This window comes from Tupaia chinensis, unplaced genomic scaffold (genome assembly GCF_000334495.1).
Source record: "Tupaia chinensis unplaced genomic scaffold, TupChi_1.0 Scaffold000199_1, whole genome shotgun sequence".
Classification (NCBI taxonomy): Eukaryota; Metazoa; Chordata; class Mammalia; order Scandentia; family Tupaiidae; genus Tupaia; species Tupaia belangeri.
Genome location: NW_006159674.1, coordinates 1,364,148 through 1,389,477, shown reverse-complemented (window position 1 = coordinate 1,389,477; position 25,330 = coordinate 1,364,148). Strand labels below are relative to the sequence as shown.

Here is a 25,330-nt window from a genome sequence, read left to right as displayed (position 1 = left end):
GGGGGGGGCGGGTAATTTCTCAGTTTACCTATTTTGCTCTGGTGAGTGCACAAATCCTATAGTGAATTAAAAAACAACCACAAAAAAACTTAAGCACAAAAAATGTTAAAGTGGCTGATAGCTAGGATGTCTTTACAGAAATGTTAACACTAGTGAGAAATTGTGGTTTTTTTTTTTTTAGTGAATGAAATTATCGGGTTGTCATAAAAGTCATGATGCATTTTAGCATTTAAAAAAAAAAATCAGGACCTTTCTGACAACTCAGTATTACCACTGTAGATATTTCTAGGCCTAGGACACTAAACCACTGGGAGGTGTGGGAAAAGAAACATTCCAGAAGGAAGTTATTAAATTGTTCATTAACTAGCAATTGCCCCTAGGCTAATCTGTTGACCTTTTCTCACAGAATTTTTTTCTTACTGTCCAAAATCTGTAATTTTGGAGCATCTGCAATTTCAGTTTGTTCTTCACTTTCCTATTTCTCTATTCTTTTTTCCTCCTTACATCTGTTTGTTATGATTTACAGTTCAGAGGTGAAATGAGACTAGGGTCTAGCAAGTGATGTGGCAGTTAAGGTGCTGGATACATAGTTCAAGTCCTGGACCAGGTGACTTGAAAAACACACTGGGCGCATATGCGTGCCTGCCCAAAATCCTGAGAGGAGAATGGAGGAAAAAGGATTGCGGTGTGGCCATCCTCTGGGGGGGTGGTGATTTCTCACTTTCTCTCTATGGACAGCATGAGTGCCCTATAGCAAACTAGAGAGACACACACACACAAAGATTTGGAACTCAATGTCAAACTGCAAAATGAGGCACACTATCTAGTAAAACAACCTGTAAAATCAAAGTCCTTACTTTATGTAGTGAATAGTAGCCCTCTGGGGAGGAAATACTCACACCCTAATCGTAGAGGCTGTAAACATTATCTTATATGGCAAAAGATGTGATTAAGTTAAAGATCTTGAGAGTAAGGTTTTATCCAGGATTATCTGAAAGAATAATAACTAAATACAATCACAAGTATACTTGTGAAAAAAAGGGCAGAGTTTTGGGATGCATACAGAGAAGACAAGGCCATGACAAGACAGAACAGAGGGTAATGAAGTCACCACAACCAAAGTATGCTAACAGTCATGAGTTGAAACAAACAGAAAAGATTCTCTGCTTGAGCTTGCAGAAGGATCATGATTCTTTTGACACCCTGATTTTGAAATCTAGCCTCCAGAACTGTTAGGGAATAAACATGTTAACAAATCTGTGGTAAGGTTATAGCAGTCACAGGGAACTAATAAACTCATTACTTCCCACAGCAAAGAATAAGCTAAGGCTAAGGAAAGCACAAATGTAAATTAATGTGTTAAGCAAATACAAACTCTCTTTACTGGTCTCTTTACCCAAGTACCTCCAATTCCATACAACAGTGAATGTAATGTGCCCATCTCTGGAAAAAACACTTAAAGGGAATTCTGGTGGGCTATCCGTATTATATAATCTTCCCTTTAATCTTTCTCTTCCTGTAAACGTTAGTATTTCTTTTGACTTAGAACTACCTTAATTATGTCTCTTGAATCTTGCTAGTAATTATTCTTTATTCTAAGATCTTATGCTAGTCCAGGATTTAGAGTAGGCTTTCTCACTAGCACCAAGAGTGGTATTTGGGATTGGATAATTCTTTTCTGTGGAAACCACACTGTACATTGTATATTTAGCAGCATCCCTGTCCTCTACCACTAGATACCAGTAGCATCTTCTCCTCCACTCATGACAATCTTAAATTTCTTACAATAATGCCAAGTGCTCTGAGGGACAAACTTGCCCAGCCCCACCCTCAAATCCCACTATTACCAGGTCAACCACCATCCACTTAGAGGATGACTGGACAAGACCAAAGAACTATCTAATAATATTCTACTTCTGATAACCCCTATTTCCATTCATATACTGAGATATATATGCCAGCAGTTGGCTGACTCATCATTAAATTGGTCCTTTGGATGATCTCATCAGTGTTTCTCAAATTCTCATAATATCCCACTTACGGCAAAATCACTTGAGTTTCTTGTTGACCTGCTGAGAAACCCAGGAATTTCATTTTGCATGTTTTGCGGATGATCCTTATTTTAACTTTGGTTTGATGAAGACTGATTTTGATGAATTTTAGACTCCAAGTGGTTGATGTTCCGTCACTCTTGCTGCTAGCTCAAACCTGAGTTTGGACAGTCCAGCCTCATCTCTGCCTATTCTGACATCTCAGGTCCTATATCCTTGATTACAACACTTAAGCATCTCTCTCTATCCCCAGTTCCTTGGATATCCTTGGGTACAAAGTCAGAACTCTTGTTTGTGTCTGTGCAAATGAACCCATGCCTTTTAATGTAGTAACTCTATCAACCTTTCTGGATTCAACATATTTCTGTGTACATGCCTGCATTCCAAATCTTGCCCTTGTCCTGCCCTCTTGATCCCTGGAACGCTTAGCCTAGAGTGGCCTTCAGAACTAGAGAGAGAAGTAGTTAAATTGAAGTAATTCAGCTCCTTCTCTAACATTTCCCATAATGGTTGGTCAAAGACATCTCAGTATCATCTTTTGTATCTTTCTCCTCCTTATCTTTCACACTCCATCAATGATCAAGTCCTGTAAATTCAACCACTTAAATATCTCTTGAATCAAACAAATTTTGTCCATCCCCACAGGCCTTTGAATAGGCTGTTTTCTCTACCTTTCCACAAATACAGACTATTAGCTGCATAGTTGCCTCCTCACTGTTAGGTAAATCTATAATTATGCTCTAAAACTATGTAGACAACAAATGTATATATCTGCCATACACAAGTTAATATGAAGATGCCATTTATGACACGGAATAAATGTAACATTAAAAAGCACCAACTTTGCTACGGATGCAACATAATCCCTATCAAAATCCAGCTGGCTTCTTTGCAGAAATTGATGAGCTGATCTCCAAACTCATAAGGAAATGGAAGAGACAGACCCAGAATTGCCAAAACAACCTCAAAAAAGACCAGTATGCACAATTCAAATTTCCTAATTATAAGAATTAACACAAACTACAATAATCAAGACAGTGTGGTATTGACATGAAGATGACATACAGATCTATGTAGTAAAATTGAGACTTTGGAAATAAAACTCATATACCTGTGGTCAGCTGATTTTTCACCAGGGTTTAAAGACAATTCAATAGCAAAAGAACAGTGTTTTCAACAAATTTAAAGTAATAAATATATCCATTTTCTTATTCTTTGTAAAAATTCCACTCAAAGGAAATTACTGTTATAAAAGGTCAAAACAACAGTTTGTACTTACAACATTTTCAAATTCATTAGTGATAGCTTGGTGCTAAAAAGAGAATGAGGAAGAATAGTTTTGAGAGGAAGAAAAAAATATTCTTACACTAAATACTGGTAAAATTAAAAGAAATAATATAATGGATATAGTCAGTAAACAATACAAATACTTCCTGCTATTTTAGACAACCTGGTGGTGGTAAACTTTAGGTACAGTGTCAGAAAAAATCAGTAAAGTTTTCTAGCTATTTTAAATCCACTTATGCAGTAATATCACCCTAAAAATAAATAAAAATATTCACATTCAAAACTAGAAAAAATACTATGTGCCTTATTTTTCAAAAAATGACACTTGCGAAAAGGAAGTTAATCAAAGCAATATCAAATTTAAATGACTAGAGTAGGCTAAATTTGTACATAGTATGTGGTGTGTGTGTATATTTTTTTTCCAGATTTTTTTTCCCCCATAAGGCATATGTGCTTGCCAGAGAGAGAATCACTCTCCAGGAAAGATGGCCACACCACAACCCCCTCTTCTCCACTCTCCTCTCAGGATTTTAGACAAACACACACATATTCAACTGGGGTGATTTTTAGGCTGCTGGGTCTGGGACTCAAACCACAGAGTTGGCCATGTGGGATCTAGTGCCTTAATCACCATGCCATCTGCCGGCCCAATCCACAGTATTCTTCATGTGAGTACCAGAAAGTAAAAAAAACACAAAATCCTCTTTTCATCAACTTGTTTCAAAAAAACTAACACTGGTACTCCAACATACTGAAGTATGAAAATCCGTGCAAGACTCATTACAGCTTACATCCTGCTTTATTTCATTTCTTCAACATCTTCCCTTCTAATATCATCTTTAGCTCTTACAGCAACTAGGGTCAAGTAGAAGAAAAGTCTAAAAAAATAAGGCTTTGTGTATGTCCACTGGTTACTGATGTTGAATTCTTATTCTCTATAACATCAAGAGATATGTGTATATCATTATAACTGGATAGCATTTGGTATATAGCATGCTAGCTAGTCTTCCACATGTACCAAAGTTTATTACAAAAGACTTAGAATCAATTACACCATTAGTCCAAGTATTAGCAAAGACATTCTTTTAGAAAAAGAAAACCAAATAAAACCTGGTATTATCAAAAAATGGTTTTGCTCTAGCTCTTTCAACTATTTATCTTTTTTTCCTCTATTAAGTTCTAAGTACTTAAGAACCTACCAAACACTGAACTTCCCACTAATTTGGAAAGGTGTGATTAGAATATAAGTATAAATACAGGTAAATGATTAAAAAACTGAAAGGAAATTTCTCTATGAGTAACTGCAAAGATCTTTTTAGTGCTTTATTTATCCTGTAGATTTTTACACAACTCACTTGTCTCACTCCCACAATTATCATCATGAACACTGACTCCTACCTGCTCCCTGAACTCATCTGACACATAAAACAAAGATAAATGATTTTCCCCACTCTTCTAGGGGTGGTACATAACTAGCACCATTCTAGATACCATGGGGAATTATGGCTTAAAAATCTTCTGGAAACCTAATTGAGAAAGACTGACAGACACTTGGATACCTCTTCTACTCTTCCCCTTCCCTCAAACTACTTTGGCCTTAAACCCAAGTTATCTATTTTACTAATACCAGACTTTGTATTCATACCCAACTTTATATACTTAAATCTTGTTTCCTCTTTTTTTTTTTTTAAAGAGAGTCTTCTTGCTATAGGGTGTGTGTGCTCACCGGAGAGACAGAAAGGTAGAAAACAAGAAATCACCCCCCAGGGAGATGGCCATGCTGCAATCCCTTCTCCTCCACTTTCCTCTCAGGATCTTGAGTACACAGGCACATGCAATCCCTTCTCCTCCACTCTCTTCTCAGGATCTTGGGCGCACACACACACACACACACACACACACACACATCCAGTGTGAGTTTTAAGTCTAGATCCAGAACTCGAACCATGGTCAACTATGTGGGAGTCCAACAATGTAACCATTATGCTATCTGCTGATCGCACTCTTATTTCCTCTTGTTTCCTCTTAAACTACTTTTCTCCTCAGTTCTACCTATGTCAAGATCAGTACATAACAAGTAGACTTAGTGTGACTTTTTACTTATTCTCCATCTATATACAAAGAAAATCTCCAAAGTCTTTCTGGAGACGTACAGACTAAAATTTCTAAATATCTTATATCACACATAAAATATATATAAATTCTGTGTTACCCATATTTGTGACCTGATGATGAAAGATAGATTATTCGGCTCAAACATGTTGTATGGATCTTGAAAACCTTTGATTTTTTAATTGCTAGCATGCACTAGCCGAGACAGACAGACACAGAGAAAGAACCCTCCAATGAGGGCATGGTGACACAATTCTTTCTCCTCCATTTCTCCATTCTGTACGGATCGGGGTCACATGCATACATGCAGCTGGCATGGCATGCCAGGATTATGATTCATACCGCATCAGTCATGTGGGATGAAGTTTCCTTAACTCCTAGGCTACATGATGGCCCTGTTTGACTCTTCTGAGGGGATAAATGAATGTTAAAAAATGATGACTCTTTACTACAGTGAGGCTTTTCTGATGTGTTAGCTGTAAAACTTAATGGGACATTTTACCAAGCCATAGCAAATAACAAGAAAATTTCACTCCATACTGTCTGGATCTTTTTCATTATACTGCAAAATAACTTGAAACTAAAGATTATTTTCCTTGCTAACACTGAGAAGCAACAATTTGCTTCACTTATGTACTAACAACTTTATTCTTTTTATTGTTTTTAGGAATTATTTCATTTACCTTTGTTTATTTATTTTTAATTTAACCAGAGAGGGACAAAGAGAGAAAAAGAAAGTGAGAAAGCAATCTGCCAAGACTCAGGATCCAAACTGCAGTTGGTCATGCAGGAGTCTAGTGCTGCCCAACCACCACGCCACCTACCAGCCCCAACTTTATTCTTTTTAAGACAAAGTTCAACAATGATTCTATACAAGAATATCTGAAACAATTGGAAAAACCATTCCAATACATGAACACATTGAAACAGTAGTCATACCACACTATACTATAAAGCTGTGGGTTGTCAAACACCTTCTGTAAAGGGTCAGCTAGCACGTTTTAGGCTTTGCAGGATACAGTCTCTGAAATAACTACTCCACTCTATCATAGCACAACAGCAGCCAGTCAAGAACTGGCATGACTGTGCTCCCATAAAACTCTATTTATGAACACTGAATTTCAAATTAATTTTCATGTACCATAAGTCTTTTTTCTTTTTTTCTTTTTATGGAGAGATTTTTTTAATTGGGCGCATGCACTTGCCAGAAAGACAGAGACAGACAGAGAGATAGAAAGTGAGAAATCATCCCCTAGAGGGGATGGCCACGCCCAATCCCTTCTCCTGCATTCTCCTCTCGGGATCTTGGGCACACACGCACATGTGCCCGGCATGAGTTTAAGCCACTGGGTCCGGGACTCAAACCACAGTCGACTACATGGGAGTCCAGCAACATAACTATCATGCTAACTGCTGGTCCCCCATAAGTCTTTTTTAAAAACCATTTAAGGGACCGGTAGGTGGCATGGTGGTTAAGCTGCTGGACTCCCAAATAGCCAACCGAAGTTTGAGTCCGGATACGGTGGCTTGCTTTCTCACTTTCCCTTTCTCTCTCTCTCTCTCTCTCTGGTCAAATAAAAATAATAGTAACTAATTCTTTTTTTTTTTTTTTTGTAGGGCGCGTGCGCTCGCCAGACAGACAGAGAGAGACATAGAGACAGAAAGCGAGAAATCACCCCCCAGGGGGGATGGTCACGCCGCAATCCCTTCTCCTCCATTCTCCTCTCGGGATCTTGGGCACGCACACACACGCGCCTGGCATGAGTTTTAAGCCACCGGGTCCGGGACGTGAACTGCGGTCGACTACCTGGGAGTCCAGCGACATAGCCATTACGCTAACTGCTGGTTCCCTATAGTAACTAATTCTTAAAAAAAAAATTTTAATTGCAAACACAATTTTTAGCTCAAAAGCAGGCAATAGGTGGGCCAGCAGATGGCGTGGTGGTTAAAGGTGCTGAATTCCCACATGGGTGACTAAAGTTCAAGTCCTGAACCTGGTGGCTCACTTTCTCACTCTCTCTTCTCTGGTCAAATTAAAATTAAAAAGTGTATAAGTTAAATAAAATAATTCTTTAAAAAAAAAAAAAAAAAGCAGGCAGTAGGCTAGATTGGCCCCACAGACCATAGCTGGTTATCTCTTAGACAGGTTTTTACATGTTACACAAAATATTTCAAATCCAGAGACTCTTAGAGACTTCTGGTTTCTGCTTTTTCTTTCTTTTTAAAAAATTATTTCTTTATTTGCTTGCTTGTTTGTTTTTAACTTGCTACAGTCATCAGAGAGCGACAGAGAGAGGAGGGTAAGGGTAGAATGAGAAAGCAAAGGACTTAAACTACAGTCGGCCACATGGGAGTCCAACACTCTAATCACCACACCACCTGCTGGCCCCGAGACTTCAGGTTTTTAAACTTCTCATTTAAAAAGTTGTATCATGGGGCCAGTGCTAGACTCCCACATGGTTGATCATGGTCTGAGTCCTAGACCTGGTGGCTTGAAAATCATGCTGGATGCATGTGTGTGCACCCAAAATCTCAGGAGAAGAATACAGAAATGACTGCACTGTCATCTCCACTAGGAGGTGATTTCTCACTTTCCCTCTCACTATCCTCTCTCCAGTGAGTGCATGTGTCTTACGGGAAAAAAAAATTTTTAAAAAAGTTAGTTACATAAGCTTTTTTCCCTCTGGATAAATATATTCACATTGCAAAAACCTCTTAAAAAAAAAAAAACTATATATATATTCACATAAGAGAGGAAATAAAAGTTCATAGAAGAAAAAAAATAATTACGATTCCCTACTTTAAAAAGAAAGCTGTAAAACAACTGTTTCATTTAAAAACACAGAATTCAGAAACATGTAAAATTAAAATTAATTTTTATTCTATGCAATATAAAACAATATGCATAGATTTAGTACATAATTTCTTAGTCTTTAGGAAAAAGAAAAAGACAATGAGAAAAAGGTTTATACATGTGTCAGTCCCTTTTATAAAAAGTTGTAACTGAAACCAGCAATAATTTGTATGTATGACCATCAACTCTGAATATAATATGAATTACATCTAGGAATTGGAATTTACCTAGATGAATTCTGGTTGCTTTAAAAAAAAAAAGAAAAAAGAAATGTACAATTAGACCATAGAACACTGTGGCTTCTACAATTTGTGATAATTTTGAAAAGGAAACTCTTGCCTCCATAATATAAGGAGACAAGAATACTCTTTTCCTAGTCATCATCCAAAAACTTTCACAGTCTGGTTGACCTTTATCAAAGGTAAAATGGTTCACTGCTACATTTGCACAAACTGTTTTGATCCTCAGTAGCTCCTAAACATAAAATAAATTTCACATGAACTTTTACCTGCTGTTTGGGTTTTCCAAAGCAATACTAATACAAAATGTATTAAATTGGCATAAGTCCATGGGATAAAGAAAAAGGAATTGAATATAAAATGTTTACCAACTTTATCCTTTCTAATTTTACAATATCTTCAGGTATTGAGACCTAAATGGTTTCCTGTGCCTATCCATCATGATCACAATTCAATCTTCTACTTTAAGACTTCTCACTGCCTTTTTTTGTTTGCTGCTTCATTCTGCGACGTATAAGATCATTTCGTCCAACTTCAATCATTTGTTCTTCCCAAGATTTCATTTCATTATCATAACGAATTTTATCATCTTTAGCAAGTTGAATATATACCTGAGAAAAAAGAATGAGTGTTAAAATTATTTATTTAGAAAAGAGCAATTAATTTCTGGAATGCCTCCACATATACCTTAGAAATTATCTTTCTATCCTATATATTTAAAGAGAGTCTAGAGAAGGAATGTTTTGCGAGATAAACCTTAGATGAAGAAAAGGCTAAAAGTTTACCATTTTTTAATTTTTGAGAGGTTTTTGCTATAGGGCACGTGCGCTTGTTAGAAAGAGAGAGAGACAGAAAGTGAGAAATCACCCCCCGGGGGGGTGGCCATGCCGCAATCCCTTCTCCTCCATTCTCCTCTCGGGTTCTTGGGCATTCACTCACGTGCACCCAATGCTGTGAGTTTAAGCCACTGGGTCCGGGACTCAAACCACAGTCAACTACATGGGAGCCCAGCAACATAGCCATTACGCCAACTGCTGGTCCCAAAAGTTTATGACTTTTTTTTGGGGGGGGAGAGATTTTTGCTATAGGGCGCGTGTACTCGCCAGACAGACAGAGACAGAGACAGAAAGCGAGAAACCACCCCCCAGGGGGGATGGTCACGCCGCAATCCCTTCTCCTCCATTCTCCTCTCGGGATCTTGTGCACGCACTCACACACGCCTGGCGTGAGTTTTAAGCCACCGGGTTCGGGACAAGAACCGCGGTCGACTACGTGGGAGTCCAGTGACATAGCCATTACGCTAACTGCTGGTTCCCAAAAGTTTATGATTTTTAAAGAATTAATGAATTTATCACAATATCTGGACTTAGGAAGCTGTAAAATCAGGTTAAGACTGTCTCTCAATAAAGTGGACATTCTAAGTTTGAGTGACAGTGTCTTAAATGTGAAAATCATTTGCATAAAAAAACTGAGAAAAGACAAATTAGTTCTAAGACTATAAAAATAATTTTTAAATATTTTGTGCTGTTAGTGCTATTAGTAACGTAAGACTGCTCTCACATGAAATAAGTCTTATCCTAATATATTCTCTTACAGATATTCTAACTGACAATTTGAGGTTAGAAACTGTAATACTTACTTGCTTTTGAGAACTGGACAGATTTTTCCAGGTTTCATTTACAGTCTTCAGCTTTGCCTGTAAAACATTTGTTTTTTGGTAGCAAATAGAGAGACTTCAGTAATTAAAGAAGATCTTTATTTTATTTATTCCAACAACAAAAACGCAGTATCAAAAATTACAGGCAAACATCATCTAATCTTAACATCTTTTCTTTCTAAACATAAACATTAAACTGTTAAAATTTATACAAATGTCTTGAATGGTATTAATCCCCACCACTAGTAGTTAAGGGAACAGGATCCCAGAACCAGTTTGAACCCCAGCCTCAGATGCTAAAAACACACTTGGCATGTGTATGTGCATGCCCAAAGCCCCAGAATGGAAAGAAGGAAGAGAAGGGACTGTGGCCTGACCATGTCCCATTGGGAGATGCTTTCTCCCTCTACCTCTCTCCCTCTCTGGTGAGTGTACAAGTCCTGTCACAATTAAAATAGTAATAATAATAATGAACTGAATTAAAGTATTCTCTTTTTTGATTCAATATTAATATTCAGGTGTAATCTACTGAGTCATTAGGAAAGCCATGACCATTTTTGCACAGAAAAGACAGAAAAATAGGTCATGACTTTCTTGACAACCCAACACATTCTATCATAGACTAACTTCAAAGATTATTTGGAATTCTTTCCTATAGTTTTGTTTTATTTAAAAACCTGTGTGGGACCAGCAGGTGGCGTGGTGGCAGACCACATGGCAGGCAGACCACGGTTCGAGTCCTGGACCTGGTGGTTTGCTTTCTCACTTCCCCTTTCTCTTTCTCTCTGTGTTTCTCTCTGTCAAATCAAAGATAAATGAATAAATAAAATTAAATAATTCTTTAAAAAAATAAAAATAAAAACCTGTGCATGAGTGCTTAGGTTAAGTCACAGAACAGTACAACATGAGGGTAGCATGTGACGTGATGGTTAAGATGCTGGATCCCAGCACCAATTGCCTGGAGTTCTGGGACTGCCGGTTTGAAAAAATGGCAGACATACGTGCACCTGTACCCAAAATCCCAAGAGGAGAATGGAGAAGAAAGTACTGTGGCGTGGCCATTTCCCTGGGGTGGTGGTTTCTCACTTCCAATTTCTCCTTTCTGTCTTTCTCACGTGAGTGCACACACCCTATACCAACCAAAAAAAAAAAAAAAAACCCAGAGTAATACAACATAAGTAAGTCCTTGATTCTACTCAGCTTCACTTTCTAATGTGACTACAAAGTTATTTTACATAACTTAGGCTTGGTTCTTCATCTATAGAATTAATGGAATAAAAAAAAGAATTAGTAAAAGAGAAAAATGTTTACTTTTGCTCTTTCTTCTAAAACTCTGCTAAGTGAACAAATAAAAAAGCTTTAAGGGATAAAGTCACATAGAAAAAGACAACAAAAGAATGTATTAACAACACAAAATTTGGGAAACTGAGAAGCATGTGGAGAAGTGGCAGCTGACTTAAGTGACTCAAAATAGCCAATTCTGCCCTGGGGAAATCTGAAAGCACCTTGATTTACAATGCAGATTTCCCAAACAGTGAAAGAAGTGCAAGTACCAGCTTGGTATACAACAGAGGTGAAGGGGAGCTAAAGACAGGAGGACTGTTTGAAAAATTGTTTAAAAGTAAGTTTAAATTCCCACAGTGGCAGATTCTAGGACATTTACTCAAGAGATTAAAACAGAGTTACTCTGCAAAAACCAGGTATAGTTGAGGGTAATGGCACCATGCTAAAAATAGAGATTAAGTGAAAATATATGCAGTATCTCAGGAAAAAAAAGACAAAAAAAAAAAAAGAGGCTAAAGGAATACAGTAAAGTTTAGACTAGTAAATGAACATCAGTATTTATATATGGATCTTATGAACTTACAAGATAATAGGTGTTCTAAAGACAGAACAAAAAAGAAGAAAAATCTAGCCATGTGATACTCAAAAGACCAACAACTGAAATAGTTTTCTATTTCTCAAAGTAACACAATAAATTAGAAATGAAAGGAACAATATTTTTCATAAATTTTGGAGAAACCTGATTTCTAACCTAGAATTCTATTCCCAGTCTTACAAACAAATGTGATGGTAAAGACATTTTTAGACATGTAAACTCCAAAAATCAATCTCCTGTGCACTTTTTTTTTTTAGTTTTCCACCATAGGGCATATGTGCTTGCCGCGGAGAGAGGGGAAACATGAGAAATCACCCCCTAGGTGGGGTGGCCATGCAGCAATCTCTTCTTCATTCTCTTTCTGGGATCCTGGGCTTACACAGAAACACACCATGATTTTAAAGCCGCCAGGTCTGGGACTCAAATCACGGTCAACCATGTGGAAGTTCAGTGCCTTAACTACCACACCACCTTCTAGTACCCTCCCATACACTCTTAGCGGGGAAGGTGCTACACCAGCATCAGAGTAAACCAAGAAATAAAAGGGGAACAAGAAGAGGAACAAAGCCTCACAAGGATGATGATGAAGAAAAGCCCAGGATGTTAGCTACAAAGCAGGCACGGAAGGCAAGAGCCAAACTGGAACAAAACAGAGACTTCATATTGAAACTGACAGGACAGCAAATACATCTGAATGTACTAAAAATTGGTTAATTATTAAATTTAGAGTTGATTGTTAAATACAAAAAAAAAAAGAAACAAAAACTAAGCAAACAGAAAATCTAAGACAATCAACTTCAAGGAAAATAAGTTTTGTAAAAATACTCCCAGTATATAGCACAGTTCAGCCATGAACTGTGTTTATATAATCACAATTTAAGTTCTTGTTATTGATCTAACCAAAATTATGAACCTATATAGAGAGAGCTGGAACTATACAGAGGGCTGGAACCATGTGAACAGTAGAAGGAGAATTAAATCTTCATTGGGAAAAGTGAGAGGTAGCGGTCAACAAGTGTCGTGGTGTGTGAGGCACTGGATCCCACATAACCAACCACAGTTCAAGTCCTGGACCTGGAAGCTTGTTTCCTCTCTCATTCTTTCTCTCTGATGACTACAGCAAATTAAATAACTACAATTAATGAAATAAATAATTCTTGGGGGAAATAATGGGATGTATTGTTTAGCATGTGAGACATAGAATGCTGGGCTGCTGGTCTTGCAGCCTGGTAGTTAAGAGAGCTGGAGGAACCAGCAGTTAGCGTAATGGCTATGTTGCTGGACTCCCATGTAATCGACTGCGGTTCGAGTTCTGGACCTGGTGGCTTAAAACTCACGCCAGGTGCATGTGCGTGTGTGCCTAAGATCCCGAGAGGAGAATGGAGGAGAAGGGACTGCGGAGTGGCCATCCCCCCTGGGGGGTGATTTCTCGCTTTCTGTCTCTCTCTCTCTGGCGAGCACATGCGCTCTCTAGCAAAAAAATAAAAAAATAAAAACCTCTCCAAAAAAAAAAAAGAGAGAGAGCTGGATCCTACAAGGCCAACTGCAGTTTGAATCCTGACCCCAATAGTTTAAAAAACATGGCAGGAGCATGCATGAGTATCCCAAATCCCAAATAGATGAAGAAGTGATATTAAGAGACTGCAGGGTGACCACGCCTCATTGGCGGGATGCTTTCTCCCTCACTGTCTCTGTCTCTCTGATGAGCACAAGTACCCTATGGCAATTAAAAAAAAAAAGATGCTTGAGGCCAGCAGGTGGTATGCTGGTTAATGGCGTGGGACTCCCACATGGCCGACCACTGTTTGAGTCCTGGACCTGGCGGTGGCTTGCTTTCTCACTTTCTCTCTCTGTCCTCTCTGGTCAAGTTAAAATAAGTAAAAGTTAAACAAAATAATTCTTAAAAAAAAAATAAAGCTTAAAATTAAAAGAAAAAAATCAAGAAGCAACAATAAAAGATGCTATTTAGAAGTAGAGAGGTAAAGGGGTCACCAGGTGGAGTGGTAGTTAAGGACACTGGACTCCCCACATGGCCAACTGCGGTTCTAGTTCCAGACCTGGCGGCTTGCTTTCTCACTTTCTCTCCCCCCCACCCCATCCCTCTCTAGTCAAATTAAAATAAATAAATAAGTGGATAAATAAAGTAAAATAAAATAATTCTTAAAAAAAAGAATAGAAGGAACCAGCAGTTAGCATAATGGCTATGTCGCTGGACTCCCACGTAGTCAACCACGGTTTCATGTCCTAGACCCGGTGGCTTAAAACTCACGCCAGGCGCGTGTGCGTGCGTGCCCAAGATCCTGAGAGGAGAATGGAGGAGAAGGGACTACAGCGTGGTCATCCCCTCTGGGGGGTGATTTCTCACTTTCTGTCTGTCTCTCTCTGTCTGGCGAGCGCACGCGCCCTATAGTGAAAAACCTCTCAATAAAAAAAAAAGAAATAGAGAGGTAAATGCCTTAAGAATCAGCTAAAACAATGGAATGTGTTTCTGAAGTAAGGAATAAAACAGTGCAATAAAAATTGCTATTTTACATGAAGAAAGATAAAGAATTATTCTGATTCTTTAAGCTAAGAGGATGCATAACCAATATTTTTCAAAGAATTATTTTATTGAACTTTATTTATTTTATTGACTGATTGATTTTAATTTTACCAGAGAGGGACAGAGAGTGGTTGATAGAGAGGGAGTGGGGAGGGAGAGAGAGAGAGCGAGAGAGAGAGAGCGCACGTGCGAGAGTGAGCAAGCAAGCTGCTAGGTCCCGGACTCAAACAATGGTCAGCCGTGTAGGAGTCCAGCACTCTTAACCACCAGCCACCTGTTGGTCCCACATAACCAATATTTTTAAATAAAAACTATATAGCAAAGAAACAGGACTCAGCCATTAAGTTTCCAAGGTAATTTCAGGGTAAAATCAGAGCTGAGAGACACTGATTTAGGATTCTTTAGCACATAACCTTTCTCTACTGAAGAAAAGTCTAAATCCAAGGTAAATTAGTGACAGAAAATTCCAACTAAAAAAATTAAGTCTTGCATTTTAGAAATGCAGAGTCACAGAAATTGAATTCAAAATTCCAAGTGGAGTAACTAAGTGAAAGCTAGTCACACATGACATTATTTAATCTTATGGTAAACAGGATTTGTGAAATGAACTATATATCCAAATAATCCCAAAGAGGCGGAGTGCCAAAAACGTCATCTCAGATTGACAAGGGTTAGGGATATGAACAGTCACTTCTTTTATCATGTTGTATCATATAAGAAAGAACATAACTGCTTGGGGACCAGCAGGTGACATGGTGGCTAAGGCATTGGATACTACCACATGGCTGATCATTGTTCAAACCCTGGACCTGGTGGCTTGCTTTCTCATTTTTTTTCTCTCTCTCTAGTCAAATTAAAATGAATGAATGAATGAATAAAGTTGAATAAATAATTCTTTAAAAATAAAAAAGAATATAATTGCTCACTGAGAGATTCTAAAAAGGAAAAAAGGGGAGCAGCAGATGGCGTAATGACTACGTGGCTAGACTCTCACGTAGTCAACCATGATTTGCGTCCCAGATCCAGCAACTTAAAACTCACACAGGGTACATGAGCATTTGTGTCCAAGATCCCAAGAGAAGAATAAAGGAAAAGGGATTGCAGCATGGCCATCCCCCTAGCGGGGTGCTTTCTTGCTTTCTGTTTCTGTGCAAGTGGATACACCCGACAACAAAAATCTCTCTTGAAAAAAAAAAAAAAGATTAAGCCATACACACACAGCAGTGACTGACAAGCTTTTTTCTCTTTTGACACATTCATATGATGACATCCACATTTCTGTGGGCATAATCGAAATTTTAGTAAGGAATACAACACAAAGCAATAGGTTAAACTCAATTCCCAGTATAAAATATTGTGTATATCCCATTCTTTCTAGTGACTATCAAACAGTTAACAAATGCTAGATTAGAAAAGTCAGCGGAACTTTAACTTCCTATGAATTTGAAATTTTCACATTTTTAAATTAAAAAAACTGACATATATATCTGTAAATGACTACATATTTAATTGTATATAGTAAGAGAATTTCTTGAAAAGCGATCCAATAAAGAAGGGGCTTTATCAAGAGTTCAATTTCTGTAATTCACTACTTTTCTTCAACATCTGACAAGTAACATCCCTAGAATTTTCTAAATTTTTTTTTAATTTAAATAAACAAAAGCCTGGTAAATAAATATAATTCTGTTTTACCTGTGATGAAGCATCCTTAGCTTCTTGGAAGCTTTCAGATACAAAAATGTTATAAGCTGAGCGAGGTCTTTTTGGCTTTCCAAGCATTGTTAACTCCTGAATACCAAAAACAGAAGGGTCAGACAGTTTCACTCTCCATGAGACTTACTTTTACCTATATAAACTTTATTCACTACTATGTATTACAGAACCTTCCTTGAAGTTAATGTTATGATTCCTATATAGAGCATGTGATTATTATACCTTGGGGTCAGAATTTTTGATACCACTTAGGTTTTGAAAACTGCAATAGGTTTCATGAATTATTTTCCATATAAAAATATTTCCTTTACATATGATTTTCATTGTCTCCATGAATTGAATAACTGAACACATATATCAAAAAAAAAACTTTTTCAAAAGATAAACCAATCCCAGTTTTATTCTTACAGAACACTACTCTCTTAGCCAAACCGCTACACACTTCCACCACGACTCATAAACACTGGACTTCTCTGCTTAATAATCTCTCATCTGGGAACCAGCAGTTAGGGTAATGGCTATGTCGCTGGACTCCCCCATAGTCGACCACGGTTCGCGTCCCAGACCTGGTGGCTTAAAACTCACTCCGGGCGTGTGTGTGTGCGCGTGCCCAAGATCCCAAGAGGAAAATGGAGGAGAAGGGATTGTGGCGTGACCATCCCCCCTGAGGGGGGTGATTTCCCGCTTTCTGTCTCTCTGTCTCTCTCTGTCTGGCGAGCGCACACGCCCTATAGTGAAAACCTCTCAAGAAAAAAAGAAAAAAACACTGCTATGTCAGTTTGAATAAAAGTGTATGTATTTAAAAAAATAATAAAATAAAATAATCTCTCATCTCATTTAATTCCCTGAATGTCTCTCAATTTTTAAAACTCAATAGGTGCCATTATCAGTTCTTTATGATAAGTACCAAAGGGAAGAAGAGACTATGGAAAAGATACAAGTAACCCTTGCTATCCAGAAATCAATTTTATTCCTGAGTTCAGAGGGTGAGGTAAAGTGCATTATCCTACTTATTTTCTATTTTGGACAGGGAGTAGTTACTTGTAAATGATAATATTCTGAGGCTCTTAATGACAATACGGTCATAATTGATAATAAATTCAACTTTTATTCATAAAGGTAGGGCTCCTCTGATTTACATCTAGCGATTACCTCCATCTTCTTCAGTCTCTCAGTCACTTAGAACAGAAACTACTGTAGACTAGGCGCTTTACAACTTAACCACTTTCTGCTTGGTTTCTAAAGTTACTGCTAGAGGTTTCTCTTCTAACTGCTTCATTTCCAACTCTCTGGTCCCTACACATCTCACCTAATTTCTGAGAGTCTTTAATGGGAAGAGTAATTCTAAAGGGAGTGAGAATGAAGATGAAAACTTACGATATCTGCCCAATCCTCACTTCCCCTCCCCTCTTAGCCCAGGTTGAGTGCATTGAGGAGGGGAGAGTGAAGGAGGGAGTATGCATCACTTATCACTCTTCCAAATACCACCCCTAGGCAGGCTACTTCTCTTAGCATTTCCTTGCCTCCCTTTTACTCACTGAATCAGCAGCCCTAATTTACCATCATTGAATTGAACCTTAGAGCTAACTGCTTAAAACATTAGGGAAGGAAATGTGGGGGGGAAAATTAGAGTAAGACATTTGTGGGACACAGATATGGTTTATTATCTGTTGATGAGGATGTGTACAGTATTCCCAACTGGGCTGGACTGAGGTGTATATCATGCTGGGTAAAATCTCTTTACAATCTAAATGATGTATAGTGATGGAATGTATAAATAATAATATTAAAAGTAAATTTTTAAATTTTAAAAATAATTGATACAGAAAAAAAAACATTAGGGTCAGGCAGTGATATCTTGGCATCTGACATTCAAGTAGACTGAAATCTACTCTTTCAAAGTTTTAACTCTGATGACCATTTTCCAGTAGTACTGTATATGTACTGGACCAGTATATTATCCGCCAACACCTAATACGGGTCCTAGTAACAACAAAACAAAACAAAAAAGTCTAACTTTCAAAAAGTAGCATTCCCACAGATTAACACTTCAAGCCTGGAACCACACATTTTTAACCATGTGCACTTTGTAATAGCTTCTTTGAAGAAAAACTGAGTTCTAACAGTATTTCTTACATGACTAGATAGATGGACACTTTTCTCTGATGTGTTAATGAATAAATCCATTCTACATATTTATCAAATTCACCACTACCCCTAGAAAGTAAAAAAACAACAACAACAAATCACCATTACCTATAAAATAATTACAATTAGTAAGTTATTCCAAGACTCAGATGCAAGATTCTTCCTACTCCTGGTTTGGCTTTTTCATATTTCCTTAGCTTTCATAAAGTCCTACTGACTATGTATCTTAAATTTGGATACATCTCAATGTAGCAATGAGTACCTCCAAATCAAACTCAAAGACAAGAAGTCCTAATGACATAAAAACTATGTTCTGCTTTAAAAAAAAAAAATCAGGGTTTGCTATATTGCAATTCTGCTGCCTTGGCCTCCCACCTGGGACTACAGGCATGTACCACCACACCCAGCTCTTTCTTCTGAGTCTTGCTATGTTGTTAAGTTATCTGGAGCTTGAGATCTTCTTGCCTCAGTCTCTTCAAGTAGCAGGGGTTACAGGAGCATGCCACCGTGCCTACCCTTCAGGTTGGACCAGATTTTGAACCCAGGCTCCCATATGTTCTCAGCCTGTGGAGCATGACATCTTAGCAGGGAGCACCACCACAACTGGGCCAAAACGATCTCATTTTTACCTGTGTGTACCTGATGAAATTCGACCACATCATATATGCACATTATCATCAAAATAAGGAAATACTACCTACATTCATAGTTATAAAAATTTTAGTTTTTTGCCATAGGAAAAGAACATTTCAATGATACTCACTCTTTTTTTAATTAATGCTTTCTTTTTCAAACGTTTTTGCATGATTTCTTTTTCCAAAGATAACACTTGACTTGGAGTTAGCTGTTCGTGGATTCTGTTTATCTCTTCTTTGTATGCCTGCCAATCTGCCCTGTAAGCATCTTCATATATCTAAAAATTTTAAAAAATGCAGGCAAGTCTATAAACTGGTCCCAGCAAATTCAACACAGCACATGTGCTAGAGAAAAACAACTACAAACAGGTGAAAATGAGTCTAAGATGAGACATTTATAGATTAAAAACATGTATTTTTCATACACATATTAAACAAGATTAACCAAGATAAGAGACTAGCCTCCAGTTTTTTTCTTTCCTTTTTTTTTTTTTTTTTTTTATTTTGCTAGAGGGTGCAGCATGTGCTAGCCAGAGATAGAGGAAGAAAGATGATCATCTCCTCTTCTCCTCCATCTTCCCTTCCTTTTGTGATTTTGGGCCCACATACTTACCTGCCCAGAGTATTTCTCAAGCCAATGGATTCAGGACTCAAACTGCATAGTCAGCCACATGAGATGCAGCCACTTTAAACACACCACTGGCTGGCCTGAGCCTCCCTTTTCAAATTGCTGCCAACCCTTTATAGCATCCTTATACATCATATTCTCATCATTTACGTGGGTCAGAAGGTATAAAGTTCCTAGGCCAGCAGGTGGCATGGTGGTTAAGGCACTGGACACTCCTACATGGTCAATAATGGTTTGAGTCCCAGACCTGGTGGCTTGCTTTCTCACTTTCCTTCTCTCTGTGTGTCTGTCTTTCTCTGGTCAAATTAAAATAAATGAATTAATGAATGAATAAAGTTAAATATTTTTTTAAAAAAGAAGGTATAGGGACCAGCAGCTGGCATAATGGCTATGTCGCTGGACTCCCATGTAGTCGGCCACAGTTCGAGTCCTAGACCCGGTGGCTTAAACTCACACCGAGCACATGTGTGTGTGTGCATGCCCAAGATCCCAAGAGGAAAATGGAGGAGAAGGGATTGTAGCATGGCCATCCCCCCGGGGGGTGATTTCTCACTTTCTGTCTCTCTCTCTTTTTCTGGCAAGTGCACACACCCTATAGCAAAAACCTCTCCAAAAAAAAGGGTATAAAGTTCCTTTGAAGATAACAGACGTTAAAGAGCCATGTGGTTCTTTAAAGGACATGACAACTTTTCCTAACTGTAGAATTATTGGTCAGTGTTGAAAACTTATATGCTTACTTTTTTCTCTGACTCAGGAAGTTCTCTCCATAGTTCAGCAATTTTCCTAATTAGTTCTGAATTTTTTGCATCTATGGATTGGAATAAAATGAAAAAAAGAATGTCATGATTATGTCTCAGCATTAATTTCTAAGACTTCCAAAAAAAGCATAGTCCATTAGCTCTAAAGGCAAGTTATATTATATATTATAAATAACTCTACCACACATAACTTAATATAGTTATTTAACTTATTTACTTAAAGCTAAGTTATGTATGATAATTTAAAACTCTATCCAACACTGATAAAAGTCCATAATCTTATAACAAAAGAGTATATCACACACTACCAAAAACTGTCGTCAGAAATTGGGAATAGTTTAAGCAGCTGGTTGTCAAATGTCTCCTTTTTCATTTCCATATTCCAATCAAAACTTTTTTGTAAACCTTTCAGGGATTATTAAGCTCATAAAATCTGACTAAGCAACAAAATGTAGTCTTGATTTAGATAACTCACCTTGTATTCCAGTTAAAGAAATATCAATAGGAAATGAACTATCCTAAAATCAGTCTAGTATTCTCCATTTCCTTTCTTGTCTTAACAGAATAACAAGACACAATGATTTTACAAACTACCTGTTAGTCCCAATTCTTATACCAAAGAAGATGAGGGTACTTAAGCATGTCTCTTAAACTAATTTCTTATCTACTATAGAATGTGAACATTTTTATTGTAGCTCATTTGATTTCTACACGTGCCCTGTGATGTACTGAATGGAAAAGGCTTTAGAAATCATAATCAGAGTAGTTTCTTTTTTTCAGAAAATTATTTTAATAGTTACAAAAAAATTTTTTAAACAGAACCAGTATAAAATTGCAACTGATTTCTCCACAATTATCATAATTATTTATATTTGTGATATCGGCTAAGTGGGGCTGAAATCAACAAAAGGTCTTGGACTGTTGGTTCAGAAATCCGAGGAAGCCTGTCTTGTTGATGTGTGTCATGCTTAGCTCTTATGAGATGACCCAGTGCTTTTAAAAAAAGTGTTTCTGGGATCAGCAGTAGGCGTAATGGCTATGTCACTGGACTCCCATGTAGTCGACCACGGTTCAAGTCCCCGGAGCCGGTAGCTTAAACTCACACCGGGCATGTGTATGTGCGTACCCAAGATCCCAAGAGGAGAATGAAGAAGGGATTGTGTCATGGCCATCCTCCCTGCATGGTGATTTCTCGCTTTCTGTCTCTCTGTCTCTCTCTGTCTTTCTGGCGAGTACACACACCCTATAGCAAAAACCTCTCTAAAAAAGAAGTGTATCTTTCTTTCTTTATTCTTCAGGGGCTTAAAATGAATTCTGCAGCATTCATTAAACACCTTCCAGCTTCTGTCATTTACCATTTCTTCAACATTTAGTTCTGACTACACTTCAACTTGAACATACAGTAAACTGTCTGAGGCTAAAAATGTTCCATCAGTCTTTCTGATAGAGGGGTGATCAGGTCGAGCACCCACAATGAGACAAGGGTTCTTGTCTCTCACTCAGGAAGATAAAAGGCAGGTTCTTGTCCCTTGCTCAGGAAGAGTGAGAAATGCAGACACAGAGTGGGTATAGCAAAGCAGAGAGGGAAGGAAAAGCAGATCTCCCAAGAAGGGAGGAATCCCAGAAAATGGGCTGCCCAAGATTAGTTATTATTAATTAGCTATTACCTTTACTCTTTTACCTAAAAATGAAGGCCTGACAACCTTTCTAAGGAGTCAAAATACATCCTACCAGGAAATCTTTTTTCAAGAACTAAAGAAAGAAATAATTTTCAGTGAAAAAGCTCTTCAAGGGACCAGCAGGTGGCATGGTGACTAAGGCACTGGACACTCCCACATGGCCAACCACGGTTTGAGTCCTGCACCTGGTGGCTTGCTTTCTCACTTTCCCTTTCTCTCTCTCTCTCGTCAAATTAAAATAAATAAATGAATAAATAAAATGAAATAAAAAATTATTTTAAAAAAAGTTCTTCCAATTAGCAGTATTCTGCAGAGAGCTCTACAGAACACATGCACATAAATTATTTTACAGCAACTTTATTAACAACTGCAAAGAAGGAGCTAAGCAAGAGATAAAATGATTCATCAATGATCCTATAGACCAAAGGCAACTAGGCTCAAAATTCAGTTTTTAAATCCTCTTCCCACAGTGCTTTCCACACTACATGCTATTTAAAAAATATCCTTCATTAGTTCTCATTTATATTAAAACACGTCTATTTGTTATATTAACTCCCTACATCACAGATCACCAAACTAAAAGATTCTTCCTAGTCACTAGACACAGTGTGCAAATGAAGTCTACCATTCAACTCCTTAATGGCCTTTTTGCTACATGAGAGAAGAGTACAAGCCTCCAAACTACTCACCTGGGTCTTGAGCTTTAAAGATGGGTAGCTGTTCTTTAGAAAATCGAAGGTACGAAGTCATAGGTTTCTTTGGATAACTAGCCAAGGTAGATGAAAACCATTTCGGTACATACACGAAACTAAATACAAATAAAAGGAAAATAGATAATCAAGGTCAGGCATTCAACGACCCACATTCATGTGTATATAAATAAGGACCCCGAATAAAGGGTCATCAAGACGCTATCTGACACTTTCAACAACAATGCTAATAACGTAACAAAAGCCAGTGCTAACCCAGGGAAGGACAGTCTATACTCTAGCTCCCGGGCCCCGCCTCCTGAAGACCTAGAGAGTGGCGGGAGACTCTTGGCGAGACTTCACAGGATGCCGAACAGGTGCTCCCAGGCTGGACAGTGGGGAGGGGCGGGAGGAGGAAGTAAGGGCCCCAGGAAGCAGTACGGCCTGGTCTCAAAGCCACTGTCCCTTTGGCAAGGTCGAGGTCTGAATCAAAAAGGCAGAGTGGCGCGGACCTCCCCGGAGAGGCAGAACGTGGAGGACACACAGGGTCTACACTGCGGCCTGGGGCGCGCTGGGCCCAGCGGCCTCCGAGACGCAGGTGCGCGCGCCTACCTGAAGGGTGAGCGCAGTCGACTTCCACAGCCGGCGCACAGCTCGGCTCCGGACTTTCCCAGGGCGCTCAGCGCGCCCCACACACCCCGGAGAAGCGCCATGGCACTGGCGGACTAGGCAGCGGCCGCGTCTCAATCTCGTAGAGCCTCCTGGCACAAGAGAACAGCTCAACAATACCAACACGAACACGCGTGCGACCCTCCAGGATTTGTTATCATGCCCGCCACTCGCGAGGCACTATGGGAAGTCAGTTCACATCCGGTCGGCAGGCTGGGGGCGGGACCGGGAAGGCTTGGCGCAGGCGCACTTGTCAGTACAAGGCGGGCGGGACTGAGGACCCTCGCCGGGGCGGTGAGAGGAAACGCCGGACGCAAGGAGGCGCTGCTGAGCCGCCTCTGCCCCCGCGACTGCCCCCGCAGTTGGTGCCTCAGCGGGGCCAGGAGGCTGGTGGAGAGACCGCGGTGGCCTCACCCGGACTGGGTAGTGGCCGAGTCCGCCCTTGAGTGCCGGTGGGCTCTGCGTACGTAACAGACGAGCTCTCCGCGAGGACGTGGGGCACTGTGCGCCTGCGCTGCTCCGAGGGCAGGACGCCCAGGGAGCCCCCAAATCAAACCTAGGCTGGAGCTCAGAGTTCACTGTGGAGAGAGCAGGAGACCCGCAAACCCAAAAATGCAGATTCCAGGGCAGCCGCGGAACCTAATTCCGTAGGTCTTTGTGGGTCCCTGAATCTTAACTTTTTCATCAGTTGCCCAAAGGTATACCTTCTAATACCTGTGGTCTAAGGGCCGCATTTAAAGCAGAGATTTAGACTGCCCTCCCATCTACTGCAGTCTTCAGGTCTGACCTCCAACTCTGCTTGTTAGAGAAGAAGCTTTGCAAGTGTCTCGGTTCTAGTCCCAAGTATTAAATTTAAAGTTTTGACCTGGGAATGTTGCATCCCCTCTTAAGATTCACTATCCGGGACCAGCAGTTAGCATAATGGCTATGTCGCTGGACTCCCATGTAGTTGACTGCGGTTCGCGTCCCGGACCAGGTGTCTTAAAACTCACGCAGGGCCGTGTGCATGCATGCCCAAGATCCCAAGAGGAGAATGGAGGAGAAGGGATTGCGGCGTGGCCATCCCCCCTTGGGGGTGATTTCTCGCTTTCTGTCTCTCTGTCTGGCGCGCGCACGCCCCCTATAGCAAAAACCTCTTCAAAATAAAATAAAATAAAAATAAGATTCACTATCCTCCTCTGCAAATGGAGATATTGAATTAGACCAGAGTTTTCCCAACCAGAGTTCCAAGGATATGTGACAAGCATGTCTTAGGATATTGATTAATGTGTTGGACAATTTTTGAGTGATGGTGTATGAGTAGTTGTCGCTGGACTCCCATGTAGTTGACTGCGGTTCGCGTCCCGGACCAGGTGTCTTAAAACTCACGCAGGGCCGTGTGCATGCATGCCCAAGATCCCAAGAGGAGAATGGAGGAGAAGGGATTGCGGCGTGGCCATCCCCCCTTGGGGGTGATTTCTCGCTTTCTGTCTCTCTGTCTGGCGCGCGCACGCCCCCTATAGCAAAAACCTCTTCAAAATAAAATAAAATAAAAATAAGATTCACTATCCTCCTCTGCAAATGGAGATATTGAATTAGACCAGAGTTTTCCCAACCAGAGTTCCAAGGATATGTGACAAGCATGTCTTAGGATATTGATTAATGTGTTGGACAATTTTTGAGTGATGGTGTATGAGTAGTATTTTCTCTGTAGGCAATGACATGAAAGAGATTAGCAAGTCCTAAAGGTATCTAAGGACCCTTCCAGGTCTTAAGTACAAATTTTTCCCCAAACAAAATCAATTCTGGAG

At 39.3% G+C, this 25,330-nt stretch overlaps 1 protein-coding gene across 1 annotated transcript; it reads right to left on the bottom strand.

Moving 5' to 3' along the window:
• Window positions 1–8,430: 8,430 nt before the first annotated feature.
• On the bottom strand, window positions 8,431–24,002 carry TFAM (transcription factor A, mitochondrial). The gene is made up of 7 exons (XM_006147059.2): window positions 23,484–24,002; window positions 22,872–22,990; window positions 20,483–20,553; window positions 19,246–19,395; window positions 16,314–16,409; window positions 10,183–10,239; window positions 8,431–9,154 (listed from the first exon to the last, which is right to left on the bottom strand). The coding sequence occupies exons 1-7, from the start codon at window positions 23,582–23,584 to the stop codon at window positions 9,008–9,010; spliced, it is 741 nt and encodes a 246-aa protein (XP_006147121.1). The 5' UTR covers window positions 23,585–24,002; the 3' UTR covers window positions 8,431–9,007.
• Between the last annotated feature and the right edge of the window lie 1,328 nt (window positions 24,003–25,330).

Bases quoted from the DNA above. Each gene is read 5' to 3' on its own strand.
- TFAM (XM_006147059.2), bottom strand. From the start codon at position 23,584: ATGGCGCTTCTCCGGGGTGTGTGGGGCGCGCTGAGCGCCCTGGGAAAG. The intron at 10,240-16,313 runs GTAAAACAGAAT...AATGTTTTACAG, and splicing joins CTAAGGATGCTTCATCACAG to GCAAAGCTGAAGACTGTAAA. The intron at 9,155-10,182 runs GTAAGTATTACA...CTTTTTTCTCAG, and splicing joins TGTCCAGTTCTCAAAAGCAA to GTATATATTCAACTTGCTAA.